Source organism: Sylvia atricapilla, chromosome 6 (genome assembly GCF_009819655.1).
Source record: "Sylvia atricapilla isolate bSylAtr1 chromosome 6, bSylAtr1.pri, whole genome shotgun sequence".
NCBI classification, from domain to species: domain Eukaryota; kingdom Metazoa; phylum Chordata; class Aves; order Passeriformes; family Sylviidae; genus Sylvia; species Sylvia atricapilla.
In genome coordinates this window covers 56,570,954-56,587,754 of record NC_089145.1, presented here as the reverse complement: position 1 = coordinate 56,587,754, position 16,801 = coordinate 56,570,954, and the positions used below count along the sequence as shown (strand labels likewise).

Here is a 16,801-nt window from a genome sequence, read left to right as displayed (position 1 = left end):
CAAAATATTTTCCCAACTGTTGTAATACTTTATAATTCATTCATCATAAATAGCATTTTTACCATAAATGTATCGTACAGAATTCACAGTCTCTGATTTGTGTTGCGCTCTCCATAAAGATGACACATGTTTCTAGAGAGATTTTGCCACTTCAGTCAGCTTTCCTCCCCTTCACTGCTGTCACTCTGGGGAACCCATGTCCTCACATTTCTGTCTGTGTGTGGGCTGAGCCAGAGCACTGCCACACTGCAAAGCCCAGGCTGTGATGGCAGGCGGTGCAACTAGATGTGTGTATGTGTGCTTGCCCTACTGTCTCTTTGCCATTGCTTCAGGATTTGTTGCCTTGTGGCAGGAATCTTTATCAATAGGTTCAGTATTGATTAAAAGTCTCTGAACAATGAAGACGAGGCATCAGTGTCTCCAGCTCTGTCATGGTTGTAAGAAAGAAGCACATATCAGCAAGATGAAAAAGGAGAAAACCTTTGGTGATGATCTGCCTCTCTGCTCTTTGGTGCTGCCCTCTGACACCATGACTTAGCCACAAGTTTAGCAGTCTGTGTTCAGTGCGGTTCCCGATCTCAGTCCTGGACTGGGTCCTTGCCAGCTAGCTGCCTTCACTTCACAGACACACTAAGGAGCCTTGCAAACCCTGCTAGCCCCTCCAACAGCTCATGGAAATCTAACTGGCAGCTAAGGGAAGAGGCCTTGCAGGAGGCGTGGGTTTCCTGTATTTCAGCAGGAAGCTCCTTCAGCAGCTGCTGGCAGTCTCTGAAAATAGGGGCATGTGCACAAAGGTGGGTCTGGCAACACCCCTGGGCACACTGGTTGTGACCTACCGGGGCTTTTCTGTCTTGCTGACACCCTCAGCAGCTGCACGGCAATTAGGCAGTTTAGACAGATGAAGCGCTATAGCAGCGTTAATTATTCTTAATGAGATTGCTCCCAAGCGGCAGCACAGCAGCTGCTGCCCCTTACAGGGTGACTCTCCCCATAAGGAGCATGGAGGGCAAGTGAAAGTGCAAATCACAAAGGCCCCTGTGTGACCCCTGCGCTGCATTGGGGTGGCTGGCAAAATGGGCAGCGTGTGTCACCCACTTACCCCTGGCAACCTTAGTGTCCCTGCCCTGCTCAGGCCAGCACACTGGGCTGCTGCCAAACCTCATGCAGCAGCACCACACTTGTCAGCCAGCTGGTTTTTTCTGCCTAAGAAACAAACCAAGCAACACCCCTCACCCCGTGCCCTGGCGGGGGAACAAAAACAACCCAAAAAAACCCCACGAGAACAAATAAGAAGGAAAGAAAACATCATTAGCTTCAGAACCATAAAGGATTTCTCATGTCTGACTTGTCTGTTCGCTGTCTTTTCTCCCTCACCCCAGACTCCATGCACATAGAGGACATGGATGCAGTGCAGAAACTCCAGGACCTTCTCCACGAAGCCCTGCAGGACTACGAGCTGAGTCAGCGCAATGAGGAGCCCCGGCGAGCAGGCAAGCTGCTCCTGACCTTGCCTCTCCTGCGGCAGACGGCTGCTAAAGCTGTGCAGCACTTCTACAGCATCAAACTGCAGGGCAAGGTTCCCATGCATAAACTCTTCCTAGAAATGCTAGAGGCAAAGGTCTGACGGCCCCAGCACCAGCCGACAGTGGCCGGGGAACAAACTAGAAACAAAGATGCAGACAACGGAGCAATCCAAACAGCAGCAGCAGCCGCCGCCGGCTTTTATCTCCAATCATTTATTATGGAAGAATTATTTAATGTCTATCTGTCGGCGTGACTGCAGAATCTTGTGTACAGGAGGGGGGAAACTTTTAATCAGTCACCTGTTTCTCTTTTTTTCGTTGTTTTCTCTGTGGGAAATACCAGATTATGCTCTTGCACTTGTTGAGGCATCATGGGGGCTCAACCCCTCTGATCAGTGATGCTCTCAGCGCTGTCCAGGCTGCCTGCTCCCAAGCTCCCTCTGCCAGTTTTGGAGGGGAAGTGGGGACAGAAGCAGGAAGAGAGAAAGAATAAAGTCAATATAAACTTTATCTGCTGGTGTTATGAGGGGTCAGTTAGAAAGGGAAGCAGCCATGGTCCTTCCTTTTGTCACCTTTCTGCCTCTTACTATAGAGTAGATGCTCCTTTGGAGAACAATGCTGCTGGACCTCTCCTGAACAAAAAGGCTGCGTCCCAGACTCCTCTAACACTTGTACATACAGGCCCCACTTCTTACTGGGAAAGATGCTCCTAACTGTAAGATATTCTGCGACCTTGTACAGTGTGTCATTACGCCTGGCTAGTCCCTCCCATGTACGATCCCCGCAGGCCCCTGAAGAGGTAGGATGTATGTCCCTGAGAAAATGCAAGTCTTTCCCAAATGGCAAGGGAAAAAGAGCCTGGTGTTATGCTTCAGTGCTGAGTTGACTTGATAATCTCTGCATCCTCTCCTATGTGGTGCTAACTACAATTCTTCCACACTTTTCACCCCATAGTGAATCACACCTGCCTCTTCAGCTCAGCAGAGTGCCATTCCCCACCTGTTCCTTGTGGCAAAGAACACAAGTCTTTGTCTGCATGGTTACTGCCCAAGTATAAATACACCACAAACCAGATCTTTCCTAGACTTCATTAGAGCTCTTTGGCTCCATAGAGACTTTAGGCTTATTGCCAAATTCTAGGTAGGAATCAAGGGCACTGCTTTTCAGAGGAGGCAGCTCTAGAGCCTGAGAGATTGCTTTCTTGTGGCAGCCTAGGGAAATAAAATAGAGGATGGCATGAAACCCCTGATACTCCAACTGCTGTCTTTCCCTGCCTCATCCCATTATCCTCAACAGCAGGAAAAAAGCTAGCATAGATTATACCTGGGGCTGGTAAGAGGTTCTCTTGCTGATAAGAAAGCAAATACCTGACCTTGAGGTGATGGGAGAAGAACATGGGGAATATTTATTTACTTCTCTTATGTAACCAGGTTCCTGCTGTCTCCAACACCTGGTTTAGATCTGCTTCCTAAGCCATAACTGCTGCATTCCCAGTAGCCAGAAGGAAATGTAGGTGACTGATAAAACTGTTGGTGTTCTCTGAAACTTTTTCCTAGGTCACCTAGTCTTAAGCCATACTGCTGACAAAACCTGAGTGTATTGTCTTTTTTTTGTGGTCAGCAGCGTGGCACTAGAGATGAAAAACACCTCTGATCTACATTTGAGACACCACTAACTCTATTGCCTCTGCTCTCCTTAAGCTTCCACCCCTTCTGGCTTCTCCAGGAGAAAGGTGGTGTGTCAGAGGAGTAACTTGCCCTCAGGAGGAAGTCTTCCAAACACGGTTGAGGTGTGTGATCAAAGACACTGGGTGGTTGTTTTCTGCTGGAGCAGAATGTGTCCCAGCAGGGCTGTTGGTACTGCAGAACCGTGCCCTGGCAGTCTCAGACACAGGAGTGCTGGCATGGTGACCTCTCAGCTCTCATAGCTAGTCCACGTCTTGTACTTTAGTTCTGTTCCATCTCCTGTGAGTTCTTCCTATGCTACACAGTCACTCATTTTGTACTCACTTGATAAAGGAATTGTCTTGCTTCAGGCATATTGGTAAACCACCAGAGACCTATGGGGCAGAAGGCACGTGGGAACTGGGACTCCTGTGCTCACAGCAGTAGCAATTACACAGTGGTCTTGTGGTTTGGGAGGATACTTTTGCTTCTTTCCCCCACTCCCTCCCAGAGGTAGCTGGGGAGAAAATGAGAGGCTTTTGGTTGCACTCATGATCCCTGTACCCGTCTGTGACTGAGGGACCAAAGTGAAATGCGTGCCACTGTTACAGAGCCAGCTTGCCATGTGCTGCACTCCAGCAACTCCTTCTGGCTGTGGTATAATTGCTCTCACAGATGTGCTGGGTTGCATTATCACCTCTAAGTTTGACTCACTTGACCACTGCTGAAATGGTGCCAAGTCCCACCCAGCTCAGCCCCAGCACATTGTGTCCAAGCCTGCTGTGCAAAGGCAGCTGTCCCCAAATGAGTTGAAAAGATCCTAAGAAGCAATTCTTGCTCTGTTGGGCCCTGCCGGAAAGGTCGCTTACACACCAACACACCTGCCCAATCCTCCCCCACCAAAGGAACCCAAAACTACCCAAAAACAACCCCAAAAGGCTCTTCTAGGTTCATTGTATTTGAACTCAGGCCTGCTCTCCATAACAGGAAACTACAAAACATGACTGTGGAGAGCTGCTGAGTTAGCTTCCAGCTCACGGAGACCACTGGCTATTTAGATTAGGGCTATGGGATGGGGGCAACTCCTGCCTTGGCACAGCAATATGAAGATACCAAATACTGTTTTTTCCAGGAATCCTTTCTCCATTAAAGCTGTGTAATGTTGGAGCCCATCCAAAATTCTCCATTGCTTGAAGATAATATGCAGGGAAATGTTTGCATTTCTTCTGAAATAGGATGGGAAGTGAACCAGACAGTACTTGGTTATATAAAACTCTCTAACCAAGGAATGCAAACTCTTCCCCAGGAACTGGGATATTTGTCTAGATTTAACCCTTAAAAGGCTTGTACCATCCTGAATTGGGAAGCAGGTCAGGTCTCTGAGCCTTTCAAACAAGTGCAGGAATCACAATCATCTCTTCCTAGTTACTCTGATCTGCTGTGCATCACTAGTACTATCATACTGACACAGCTGAAGAGCGTTTCCAGCTGTACAATGAGCTGGGATTGCAGAGGAGTGTAACGTAGTGTAGATCCCCCTTACGCACTTTGAAGTAGGAAATGAAGCTTCAGCAACTCCTTAGGTCTTTGAATGCTCACAGTCTCTTACAAACAGGTCTGGGGATGTGGAAGGTGAGACATGAACTAGGAAATGGGTTTTGGGTCAGTGCTCTTTATGCTGCTCATTTGTAATATAGGATTCACAGAGTCAGTGTCATACGGCTGTCCTTCATGGGGCAAAAGATCATGGAGCTTGAGCTTTGGAAACACATGGGTTCTATGACTTAAAGAAAAGAGAAGCAGTAGAGGTAAGTGTATCAGTGGCAGTGAATAAACCCACACCAGCAACTATGGTAAAAGTAGCTCCAGCCCCTGATTTGCATGTGTGGATAACAGAAACCATGTACCTGTCAGCTACTACAAAAGGCAGTTCTTCCCAAGTGACCAACTCTTCTGTTTTGGGCACATTCTTCTCTGGGAACAGCAGTGTCTGACCTGTAATGCAGAACAAATTTCATGGGGATCAATTAAAATGTAAATTACCGCTCTGAATTTGGGTTTCTGGGGAAACTTGGGCATTACACCTCGCAGCAAAACTGTGAAGCTACAAGAAACGTCCCCACAACAATCAGAACCTTGCAGTATTGCTCATGCTAAGGGGGCATTATTTTTCTCTTTGTAAGCTATATCATCTTTTTTTTTTAAACTATTATAAATATATGAAATAAAACATGCTGCACCAGAAACATGTAAGCAGCTATTAGAGGGGCAAGTAATTGAGGAAGACCCTAGAATGTAACATGTTAAGCTTTTATTACCAATTGGAGCTAAGAAAACAGAGCTTCCACTTCGTATCCACAAACTATAATCAATCATATAGCCAAAGGCTGCTCTGTTGTTCTTGTGGCTGGAATATGTGGAGAAGCCAGAGACAGAGGCTGTGAGAATGATGCAGGGAGTCATAGACAGTCAGTGAAATAAACAGTATCTACTTAACTATTATCTGCTCCTAAAAAATAACAACCTGTTAAATAAATTGTATTCCTGTGGTACAGGTCATTTCAAACAAAACAAGAAATAAAACAAAGAAATGTAAAAACTACTGCAGACAGAGTAATGTTTATTGTGTTCAGGAGCTGCTCTCTCCTGTCCCTCGGGATGCACGTGTCTCTACAGAAAAGGCTGGGGTGGGGGAAGGCCTGATCTGTCTGTTCTGCCTGCAGAAGAGCAGGAAACCCCCAGCCCTCTCACTAGAAGTACTCATTTCATGTTTTCCCTTATTAAAAACTCTTAGCAATTTTCTGAGGTTTTTGTGAGATGAGCTTTGCTGAGGACTTCTAAGACAAGCATTGTTGCCAGTCTCTGCCACAGACCAGACTGTTTCTCCACTCCTTTTCTTTCCATGTTCTACACTTCAGCGGTGCAAGGAATAAACAGGAGCTAGCGATGAAAAAATCTTGAAGTTGTTCCAGTGGAAAAAAACCCCTCTAATCATAAAATAGACCACTGGCTTAAACCCAGAAGTGACATCATGGGTGTTGCAAGCATTACAGCTGCCCAGTGCTTATGAAGTGGATGCAAGTGCTGAAGTTGTGGCATTTGCAATGATCTGGTGGTCAGGCAGTGCAAGAGGGAACGCTCATAGCTGCTTGAGAAAGCAGAAGGAAATGCACTCTGCTAATTGAGGCAGAGATGTGAGAAACAAGGAGCCCAGGTTTTTGTTCTACCTCTGACTCTATCAGAGATACCAGACAACATCCCACCCTGTTTAAGCACCTCCATCTCCCAACACACCTCAGCCAACGCTGCTAATGTCCTCCTTTTGGGCAGTGGTACTCACTGGGATGATGCATCAAACCAGGCAATCAAGAGGCAGCTCAGCCTCCCTCTGAAGAGGCAGTGATGGCTGAATTAGTGGTGGCCAGTGGGAAAGGTCATGGGCTAAAAATGAGCCTGAATGAAAAAACAAAATGAGCATAGAGCTGTAGTGGGACATGAAGTGTGACAAGCTTTTTCTACATTGGAAACAGCCCCACAGGCAGCAGCAGCTTGACTGTGATGGATGCAGTCTCAGAACCAACACAATCCCCTTCCAAGTTCAGATACCTCACAGTCACACACAACCCACCCTATGTTGTCTGCATATGTCCTCTGAATGTTGTATCCATTCACAGAAGGTTTGGATTTGGCCAACTCAGTAGGAGTTTAAAATGGACCCTACTTCAGATTAAATATACCAAAGGGATGTCAATTTTTGGCATTTGGGGTTCTGAAAAGTTCATGTGGCACTGGAGCTGATGGTGTCAAGAGATTGGTAAGGATAACTGGTGGACTATAGAGAGCTTGAGCCCCACTCTTCAAACACCTTTTAAGGGCTGTTAGTTTTCTTTGGACCCTTACTTTAAAGTTGTAGCTGCCTTACTGGCATTTCTTGGGCGTCCTTCTCTGTCTAGGTTTGTTTGAGGCTTTCCTTACTTGGCTTACTAGTGTTCACTCACACTGGAATTAAAGAAAAAAAAGAGGGATCATCTTCATAGTAAGCCCATGTAGCCTTGAGAGAAACTGAGGCCAACCTTGATATTTCCTCTTACAGATGAGCTTCACAGGAAACACTAGGAGAATAACTCTTAATTTCTCTCATTAGCTGGAGAGGGAAACAGATTTCTTTACTAATCAGTGTTGAGTTCTCTAAATACATTTCTCTCACCAAAGTTAAGGGCATGCTTAACTACTGGATATGTTCTTAAATTTCAAATGTTAAAAACATGAGTGCAGTAGTTTTTTGTGGCTACCTATACACAAAATAAAAGGAAAACCAGCAAGAGAACTGTCCCTTCCAACTCCAGCCGTTCTGTGATTCTATGATGATTTTTCTCTTTCAGGCCAAGGTGTTACACAGGAAATCAAAGCAAACATTGGTTGAGGTACAGAAAACTCTAGTGTTCAACTTCTGGTAATGGAAAGCTGGAGAGCTTCCACTGTGTGCCTGGCTTTCTTTAGAAAGACATTTTCTCCCATTCCAGCATTTTTGAAATGACACCATGGGAGAGGTGAAACACCTGCACCTGGGGAGCAGGAGGACTAACCTAACAGTGTGCTGAGAGCAGCAGCATCCAAATAATTATAAGTAAAGTCACAGGAAAAGATCAGAGCTGGCTAGAGGCTCAAAGCATCTTCTGCAAGAAAAACAGAAGAAAACAGCTACCAATGACATATCACAGATTTGCTAAAGACTTCAGTGCTTCATAAATGAGTCACATGCCTACTGCAACCATCTCTTGGAAGCAGACACAGCACATGCAGAAGTATCTGTGCTGGTTCAGACCATGGAGACATTTAGCCCACCACCCCTCTCTGCTGACATGGCCAGCAGCAGATGACCAGAGAAGAATGTAAAAACATGGCAAAGAGGTATAATTAAGTCTCACAGCAATTCATGGAGCAAAGGCCCTTAAATTTAAGGATCAAAGATCCTGTGCATTTTTCCTTACCATTCACAGTCTTCTAGGTCTCTTGATTTCACCCACAGTCATTTCTTTTCAGGGAGGAAGTATGGCTGCCAGCCTTATCCCTTCCCTGGGTGCATTCAGCACCAATTAAGTTAGGAAAATGTGACAATGAGAAAGGAAAATAGCTGTCTTCCATCACTTGATCTTGATGCTTTAAAGACAAGTACAAAAATCTAATCCCTGTCTGAGATACACAGACATACAGAGACCCCTCTTGCTGTAGCTAGCAACACACAAATGTACACACCCATTGCATTATTTAGTTATGTTTTCATTCACAGCACTACTGGAGCTCACAGTTGCCTTCAAAATAACTTAGAAACAAGATTAGACTATTAAAATAATATTCTAGTAATAATATCAATAACAGGTTGGAATTATTCCTCCTTTATATGGATGCATTCTTTTCCTCCAATCTTTTTCTCCTTTTCATGCACTTGAAAAACAGAGGAAACTAACAAGGCACCTTTTCTGATGTAATCCTTTTATTATAATAAAATTTAATGTTTCAATCCTGGATATTTTAAGGCATTCCTTGACATACTGAACAAAATAATTTTTTAATATATTTCTTCCTGTTGCACAGTATGAAGTTGATTTCTGTTTAGAAGTCTCAGCTTCCTTAATTCATAAATACCAACCTCTTACTTCTTTAAGTGCTTAAAATCAGCACATTGGCCATTCTATAAAAAGGCTCAGAAACAAGTTCCTTATTCTTATGAATGAAATTGTTATACATTTTTTTTCTCTGATTTTAAGAAACTGGCATTATATTTTCAATAAACCTTATCATATATCCCTGATGTAACTGCAGTTGTTAAATTATAAAAAGCAGGGCAGTGATCAGATAAAGAGAAGCCAGAGCAGTGTAAACTCAAATCACTTTGCCTAAATTGGTAAGAATCAACATAAAACAAAGCTGCATTTAATAGATCAGTTAGAACAAAGCACATAAATCATGTTTTTGAGAGGGGTTAATTTGCACCATATGCCAATTAATTCAAGTGCAATACATAAGTTATAAATAATCTCATTGGAGTGGAGAGTGTAATACTTGGAATGAAAATTATTTAACTGAAGCCAAAATTATAATCACCTTCAATAATTGCATTTCCAGCATTGCAAATTCTTTTCCATCACAACACTGAAAGCAGATAATGCTGCAAATAATTTTCTATTACTATTTACATTATTAAACTCAAACACATCAACCAAACTCTTATACTTTTGTCAGTAGTTAATGCTACTACAAATCAACAATCCTCTGGGTCAGTCTTAGGAAGTATGGTTTCATCAGATATTTTTCGATCTAATGATCTTGTAACCAAGACTCAGGTAATCACTTATGTCCCCCATTGGTTTTGTCATTACACCACAAAAATTCAGCAGTGTCCTAAGAGAGTGATGTTTCCAGCATTGGCACAGGCACCAGCTTTTAGGGGTGCTATCCTCTGTCCTGAGCTCTTCTAGGTCAGACTCCCTTTTTCTAGCTGCAGAAAACCCGAAATTGCTCCTTCTGCACATTTCTTCTTTTCATCACAGCTCTCTGATTTTTCCTCACAAGATTCCTGCTCTGATCCAGCCTGTTTCCCTGGCTAGCTTGGATATATTTTTGGTTCTTACACTACTAGACAATCTTCTTCTCCTGGCTCAGTCCTCCTGTCCTGTTTCTGGCACACTGCCAGGAACATGTGGGTGAGGAGGCCACAAGTGAATATCCCAGCCCCTGCAGCAGCTAATCACACTGAACTTCTCCAGACCCCCGGTGGGATAGACTCTTCCAGCTTCCTTAAAAACAAGGCCCCAGTGGCAGGCAGCCAGCTCACTGTTCTGGACACCCTCCACTTGGAAGAAGAATCACCCCAGCTAACAGCGTTTATTGTTCTCCATTGCTGAAGCTTTGCTCAGATGTCATGGCTTTCCAGTGCTGCAAGAAAGGCAATGCCACCTAAACAACATTCTCCAAACCTAAGGAAGGGCTACAGGAGGATTTTTGTAAAATTACACTGTTGATGCCCTTTAGGTCAGGTTATCCTTTCCTATCATTCTCAAACTTACGTCCACAGCCAGATTAGATCACAGCAGCTGCTGCTGCAGCTGTAGTTAATTGGGCAAACTAAGCCAAATCAGAGAAATACCACATTCACCTCAAGTTCCACAACTCAAGAGAACCTCAAAATCCTGCCAGCATAAGCCAGTGAGGCCACGCAGCAGGACAGCACACAGCCACATGTGGTGTTGCCAGTGCTTTAACTAGAACAGTAGCATTCCCATGATGCTGTGTTTGCTTTGCAAATAGCTATTAATCCAAACTGAGCTATAGCAATCATAGAAACACTATGAAATTCACACTAACTGATCACAGAAAATAAAAACCTTTTATAAATAAATCATAGACACCTATAAAAAGGGCCTAAGAATGTAAACATGAGAGAAACAACCAGTAAAAAAGAACAAAGCCTGCCTGGACATGCATTAGGCTCTGTTTCTCAATTTGCTGGAATCAAGAGACCACCCTGCCTTTTTAAAAGAAAAAGAAAATACCTGGACTACCTCAGGACTGGATACTGGCATCTGCAAATGAGCAAGGGATAAACAAAACCTCCTTGAATGGGCAAATACTATGTTTTGATTTTACCAAAGCGATAATGTTATTATCAGAACTATAAAAATACTATGTAACATTTTAATTGACAGATAAGCAAATGTGACACCATTTTGCAGATCACCTCTGAGCCCAGCAGCCTGTGCTGCAAGCGGAGTAAAACTGTGTGAGAGGAATACACTCTGAGTGTGTTCTGAACCCTGTAAGAGAGATTGCAGCTGGATAACACCTCTGCCCACCACACTGAGCCATTATAGTTCAGCACTTCCTTCTGCCATCCATTGCCTATTGCAACCATTTTGGGTATGGTCCTGCTTTTCATTCCATGGCTGCTCACCGCACACACAGCAGGCCCCTGGCTCACCTCTTCTTCCCCAGGGAATGGGGCTTGCAAATAAGTAAAAAACTACTGAAAATCTAATATAAAAGATGACTGGGACCTCTCAAATTCTGGGAGATGTAATCACTGTGTTGGCTGAATTACCTTGGACTGGGACTTGACAATTGTCTTTGGGTTTTGCTTTTCACGTGGAACACATTCACAGAAGGGTGCATCAGTGACTCATTCTGGAGTTGTGATTGCTGGGTGTCCTAGAACACCAGTGCTCAGCTGCCCCTGTCAATCCTCTGGACTTTCTCACAAGCAAATGTATCTCCACAAGAAGGCTACCTACAGCTGCCTGCTGTATGTGTTATCTGTTCCAATACAAGGAATAAATAACTTACCCTCAGGTTGTCAGTGACATCATGCTAAGCACTGATGCTGTGTCCTGGGGTCCCTATGATGCTGTATCCCCAATTGTCTGTTCTGTGTGTGCTGTAGGTTGTGTTCTGTACCTTTAAGACTGGTTCTGAGAGTGAAGCAGGGAAAGAAGAAGCATGCAGTTTGTTTTGAAAAACAGTGTTCACTCCTCTGCATTTTCTTCTTCCTCCTTGGGACTGTGTGTTCATCAGATGCATGGACAGCAGCCAGAGAGAGGTTTGTCCTTTTTTTTTTTTTTTTTTTTTTTTTGCTTTTAGTTAGTTTAGCTAGCTGAGGCAAAGCAGCTTCCTGGACTGTTTTTTTTCCTTTTTTCTTGGGACTGTTTAAATCTGCTCTGGACTAAAAACCCAAGAAGGACCAGGATCTGGCACCCACAGCCCACCAGGGCCTGGACCTCGGCATTTTCCAGCACCAAAGGGACTGGGACTGATAAGAGACTGAGATAGCTGAGCTAACTCCTGGCAAGGACTTCCTCAGTTTTGCCGTCTCTCTTCGAAGCAGTGAGAGGTTTTATTGTTTCACATTATTCATTCCTTATGCTTGTGGGCATTTTGTTTGTCAAATAAATAGTTTTTTCCACTTTTCTCTGAGGAAGTTCTTCTCCTGGGCCGGCTGGGGGGAGGGACTGGGTTTTCTCTCCAGAGGAACCTCATTTGGAGGTGTCCTCCCAAATTTCCCCTAAACCAGGACATGCTGTCACCACTTTGGTAGCAGGTCCCATACTCTGCTGGTTACATTAATTCTCACACAGGTCATTGCAGCAAATGCCCCTTTCACTGAGTCTGGCTCTGCACCCTCCACGGCACAAATTGTTCATCTGGAGACTCAAAAGAGTCAAAGAACAGAAACTACAACAGAAATTGTCTGGGCTCTGTCCATGAATAGTTGCATTCACCTGTTAGATGCCAAGAGAGAGCAACTAATCTTCACTGGGACAATGCTTCGCAAGGTGAGTAGAGCTGGCTAAATGACCTTCACAAAAGTATCCATGTGATCTCCCAGCCATGATGGAAAAATGAAATAATCATTTCTTCCATGAGCACTCATCAGGTAACTTGCTACCCAGCAAGTCAGGATCAAATAGGGCCTCTGAAACAAACAGGAAACAACAACAACAACAAAAAATAATAACACAAAGGGAACGTTAAGCAATACCATAGCATCTCTGTGCTTCAGACTTTGCTGAGGAATCAATCACCCTTTGCAGATAGCTTTATGCTTCACAGCTACTGCTGCTAAGCAGCTTAAATAAATAAATAATCCCTCTTCTGTTACTTCTCTCCTTCACACTCCCCAGCTTCCACTTCTTAACAGGAGTAGGGAGACATAGGCACAATATTATTTTCTGTTGGATCATAGAATGGGTTGAGGTGGAAGAGGGCTGTGAAGATCATCTAGTTCAAACCCCTCTGCCATGTGCAGGGACACCTTCTACCAGACCAGGTTGCCTAAAGCCTCACCTAGCCTGGTCATGAACACTTCCAGGGATGTGGCAGCCACAGATTCTCTGGGCAACTCGGTCCAGTGATTCATCACTCTCACATTAAAGAATTTCTTCTTAATAACTAATCTTCCAAATATCTAATCGTGTCTTCATCTAAAAAGCAGAAGTCAACCTATTGCCCCAAATCTGTGTTTTGATAACCAGGAGCAAAGACTCCAAAAAAGATGGAGTGAGGAGTGTTAGAAGGTCTGGGACTTCTTCCCAGCAGGAAGAATTGCAGCTGCTGAAATGCAGCTCAACCTGTACACATCTATGTGAGACACAGGGTGTCTCCTGCTCCCACATTCATGTGGTTCCTAGTGCTTTTCTTTGTGGAGAGGAGATGGCTGTGTCTCCACAGCACACAAGAAAGAGAAGCAGGCCTTAAAGACAAGTATTTGCCCAGACATCAAAAGATGGTGCTTCTCTGCTCCAGACTGCACCACAGAGAGTCCCACTGGAGAGACATCTCTCCTAAAATTACCCTTTCCAAGTAATGAAGATGACACACCTTCTGAGTCCGAAGTGTCAGGAGAGAAGACGTTGGAACAACCTGCTAAATAACAGATAAATCACCAGCAGTGTATCATGTACACCCAAGAGATCTGTAGGAGTTTTGAATGGAAGTGGCTGAGCTGCTGAAGACATGAATTCTCTCATTAAAGTCAGCTGTTATACTGGAGTAATGAAGGGTAGCAAATGCTGTAAGTTGTTCTAAAAAAGGCATTTGGGATGATCTGGAAAGTCACAGACCAATGAACTTTACTCTGAATCAGGTAAATTGGTTGAATTATCAAGTAAAATTAGAATCACAGGGAAGGACTATCACAGAGAATTCATTTAGTTTTGCCAGTGTCCTTGCCCTCTTTCCACTGCATCTCACTACTTTGAAAGTTCTGTTGATTTTCCTCTTATTTCTCTTTACTTTTTGTGCATTTGCCTACATCCTGCAGAAAAAAAGGGCTTTTCCTCTTCCTTCTTTCCACCTAATTCTGTCCTGGGGAAAACGGCATAAGGAAATATTTGTATTTATTCACATCATAACTCTATTGCCATTGTGGGGACTACAGAGAAAAGTGGCAATAGCAGAAATCCTACCTGATGTCACAGTGATCCACCATCAGTCTCTCACTTGTCCCAGTCTCAACAGACAAGAACTGTGTAATCTAAGAGGACAACTGCTTAAACCACTTCAAATTGTGCTTTACCATGTTAAGGCCATGCAACCGCCTGTAAGAACATTTTAGCAAAGAATTTTCCCTTATATGATTCCTGATCCAGATGGAGTCTTAGGATGAAACGAAAGGCCAGATCACCTCTTCAGTTTCCTTGGGTAAGATACACTGAAGAGAATGATCCGGCAGGTGTCTCAGTTCTGTGCCTGACTCAGAAGTCACTTATATATTGCAGCACAATACCTTTCTCTGAAGTCATCATGGGATGAGTAGTGACCTATGAAAGATGCTGGGCAAGTTATGGCCAGGCTGTTGAGGGCACAGCCAGGAGGTGACGAGTCAGGAGCAGAGCATGTGATAGATACAGAGAATGCTCCACTCGAGGAACTGGGAGCAGGGGAGCTTGAAGCAGAAGACAGAAACCAGCGTGGGTTTCTTCTGGGACAGCCAGGCAATATGTTAGCTTCTTACCCATGGGGAAACATCAGAGGCTAGAGGCAGAATAATAGAAAATCCCAATCAGAAAACTCGATATGTCCTGCAGGTATATGTCCTGCAAAAACCTAGGTTGGAGGCACCCAGCCTGCAGTTGACATGCCCTGAAAGAGCACAGACAGCCACTATTACAGTTTCACATCTTCTGTTTAGATCTTTGCACCATGAGTATTTTCAAACCTACCCTATCTTGAGTAGCCATTGTTGACTTAGATTAATTTAGTATTACATAGAGCCTAATGAACACTCATTAATTTGTCTGGTTTGCTTCTGGTACTGCAATTGCTATAGAAAATCACATTTACTTAAGGAGAAATGAAACAAGTTACCAGTTTTAACAGCTTTAATTGTTCAAGCAGAGCAGATAACACCTCTTCATGCAGTTCTGTGTCTGGAAATACCACCTTGAAGAAGACATAAAAGAATCATGTTGATCCCGTACCACTTCAGCTGTTTTGCCTATTCATTTTCTAATTACTTAATGTTTCTAACACCTAATTCTGTAAGCCCCAAATGTCACTAAGTAGTGATATTAATGAACATGTTAGACTCTAATTCATACTAATAACCCATATTACTTGGGTCAAACTAACTGCAGTGTTTACTCGGACAGTACCATAGTTAAATTGTTATTATAATTTCATTCTACATTTTGATAAGCATTCTGACTTAACAACTTTCATAACTATCATGACTTCTTTTTTTTTTTAATTTTTATTTTTATTTCTAACTAATAAACAAGGTTTCCAGAATTTTTCTGACTAGACATCAGCTTCCATGCATCCACATGATGGCAACGCAACTCACTTTCAAACTCCTAAGATCTAAATTTCTCTGTTTGGATTTCTGGAAAATTAGAATGCTCTCTGCAAGGTCGCTGCAATGCTTCCTTTTCACTGAAGTCCAAAGTTTAAGTGGGTATTAGGATTTCTAAAGATTATGATCTTTATGGCTTGGGAAGAGGAGCATCTCTGTTCTTACCTCTCAGTCACCACACGCCTGATGCCTCACTGATCCCCAAGAGGTTTGATGTACCACGGCACTGAACAGCTGTAATTACTCTTGGAAGCCAGCTGCCACTCAAGTGACAAGGAATTCTGCAGAGCTGTTCCCCCACCCCACGTTGCTGAGCACTTGGACCATTTGAATACAATATTAAATAGAACAAGACATGGGCAATATGTTATTTTTGCAAAGCCGAGCTTGTCACATTTGCAAAATTAATATGGTGTGGCAGGAGATGAAAGGGCTGCCTTCACCGTGGAGATCCCACATCTACAGAGCCAGACAGCACGAGCCCAATAGTGAATTGCCTGGTTTTGCACAACCATGAAGTTTTCAGACATGAAACGGACAACTAGCAAATTGCCATAATGGCAAGTCCTTTAAGATAAGCACAAAGATGAAAAAGTAATGACAGGAATGAGTGAAAACATATTTCCTACTAAACCTCATCAAAACTCTTCTGGGCCTCACTGGAACACTGTGCCAGTAGGCCTCTGAATTTTGTTGAAGGTGTTAAACCCTCACAGTGCAGCAGGCAATCAGCAAGGCAAAGAGCACTGGCAGCCTCTAGAGCCAGTCTTCCTGGGACCACTAGACAGTGGATGTAAGTGATATTTGTTTATTTAGCCTCCATAGTGATCCTGCACCCCAGGGGCAAAGGGGAGGACTGAGTGCCTGCTCCAAGAGACTCACAGTCTCAACTACAGGTAAGTCCCCCGCTACTGTTCAAAGGGGTTTACTTTCTGGGCAGATTTCCTTTTGTTTTGAAAGAAAGAAAGCACTTAGGATATAATAAAGAAGATTAAACAATTGCCACTTTGCAAAGCAATCTGTGATACCAGCAGTATCACCCCAGATATATTTTTGTTCTTTTTGTCCTTCCTTCAAACAGAAGCTAAACACACTCATTTCTTCCCTTGTACACTTTCCTCTTCAGAGACATGGCTTAGGACACCCTCCTCCAAATCAGAATCTCACTTGGACACACCCTGCTAAAAAGTCCACAGTAGAAGCTGTAATAAAGTATGACACCTTTTGCTTTTTTGGACAATTTGCAATATGGATTTTTTACATACATA

The 16,801-nt window shown here is 43.6% G+C and overlaps 1 protein-coding gene across 1 annotated transcript in view; it reads left to right on the top strand.

Moving 5' to 3' along the window:
* The window catches only part of ESRRB (estrogen related receptor beta), a 127,646-nt gene extending 121,857 nt beyond the window's left edge, over positions 1-5,789 (top strand). Inside the window, exon 7 of the mRNA XM_066322008.1 lies at positions 1,380-5,789. Coding sequence (XP_066178105.1) covers positions 1,380-1,624 — 245 coding nt within the window. The 3' untranslated portion in view covers positions 1,625-5,789. The remainder of the gene's footprint in view (positions 1-1,379) is intronic.
* The last annotated feature ends 11,012 nt before the right edge of the window (positions 5,790-16,801 follow it).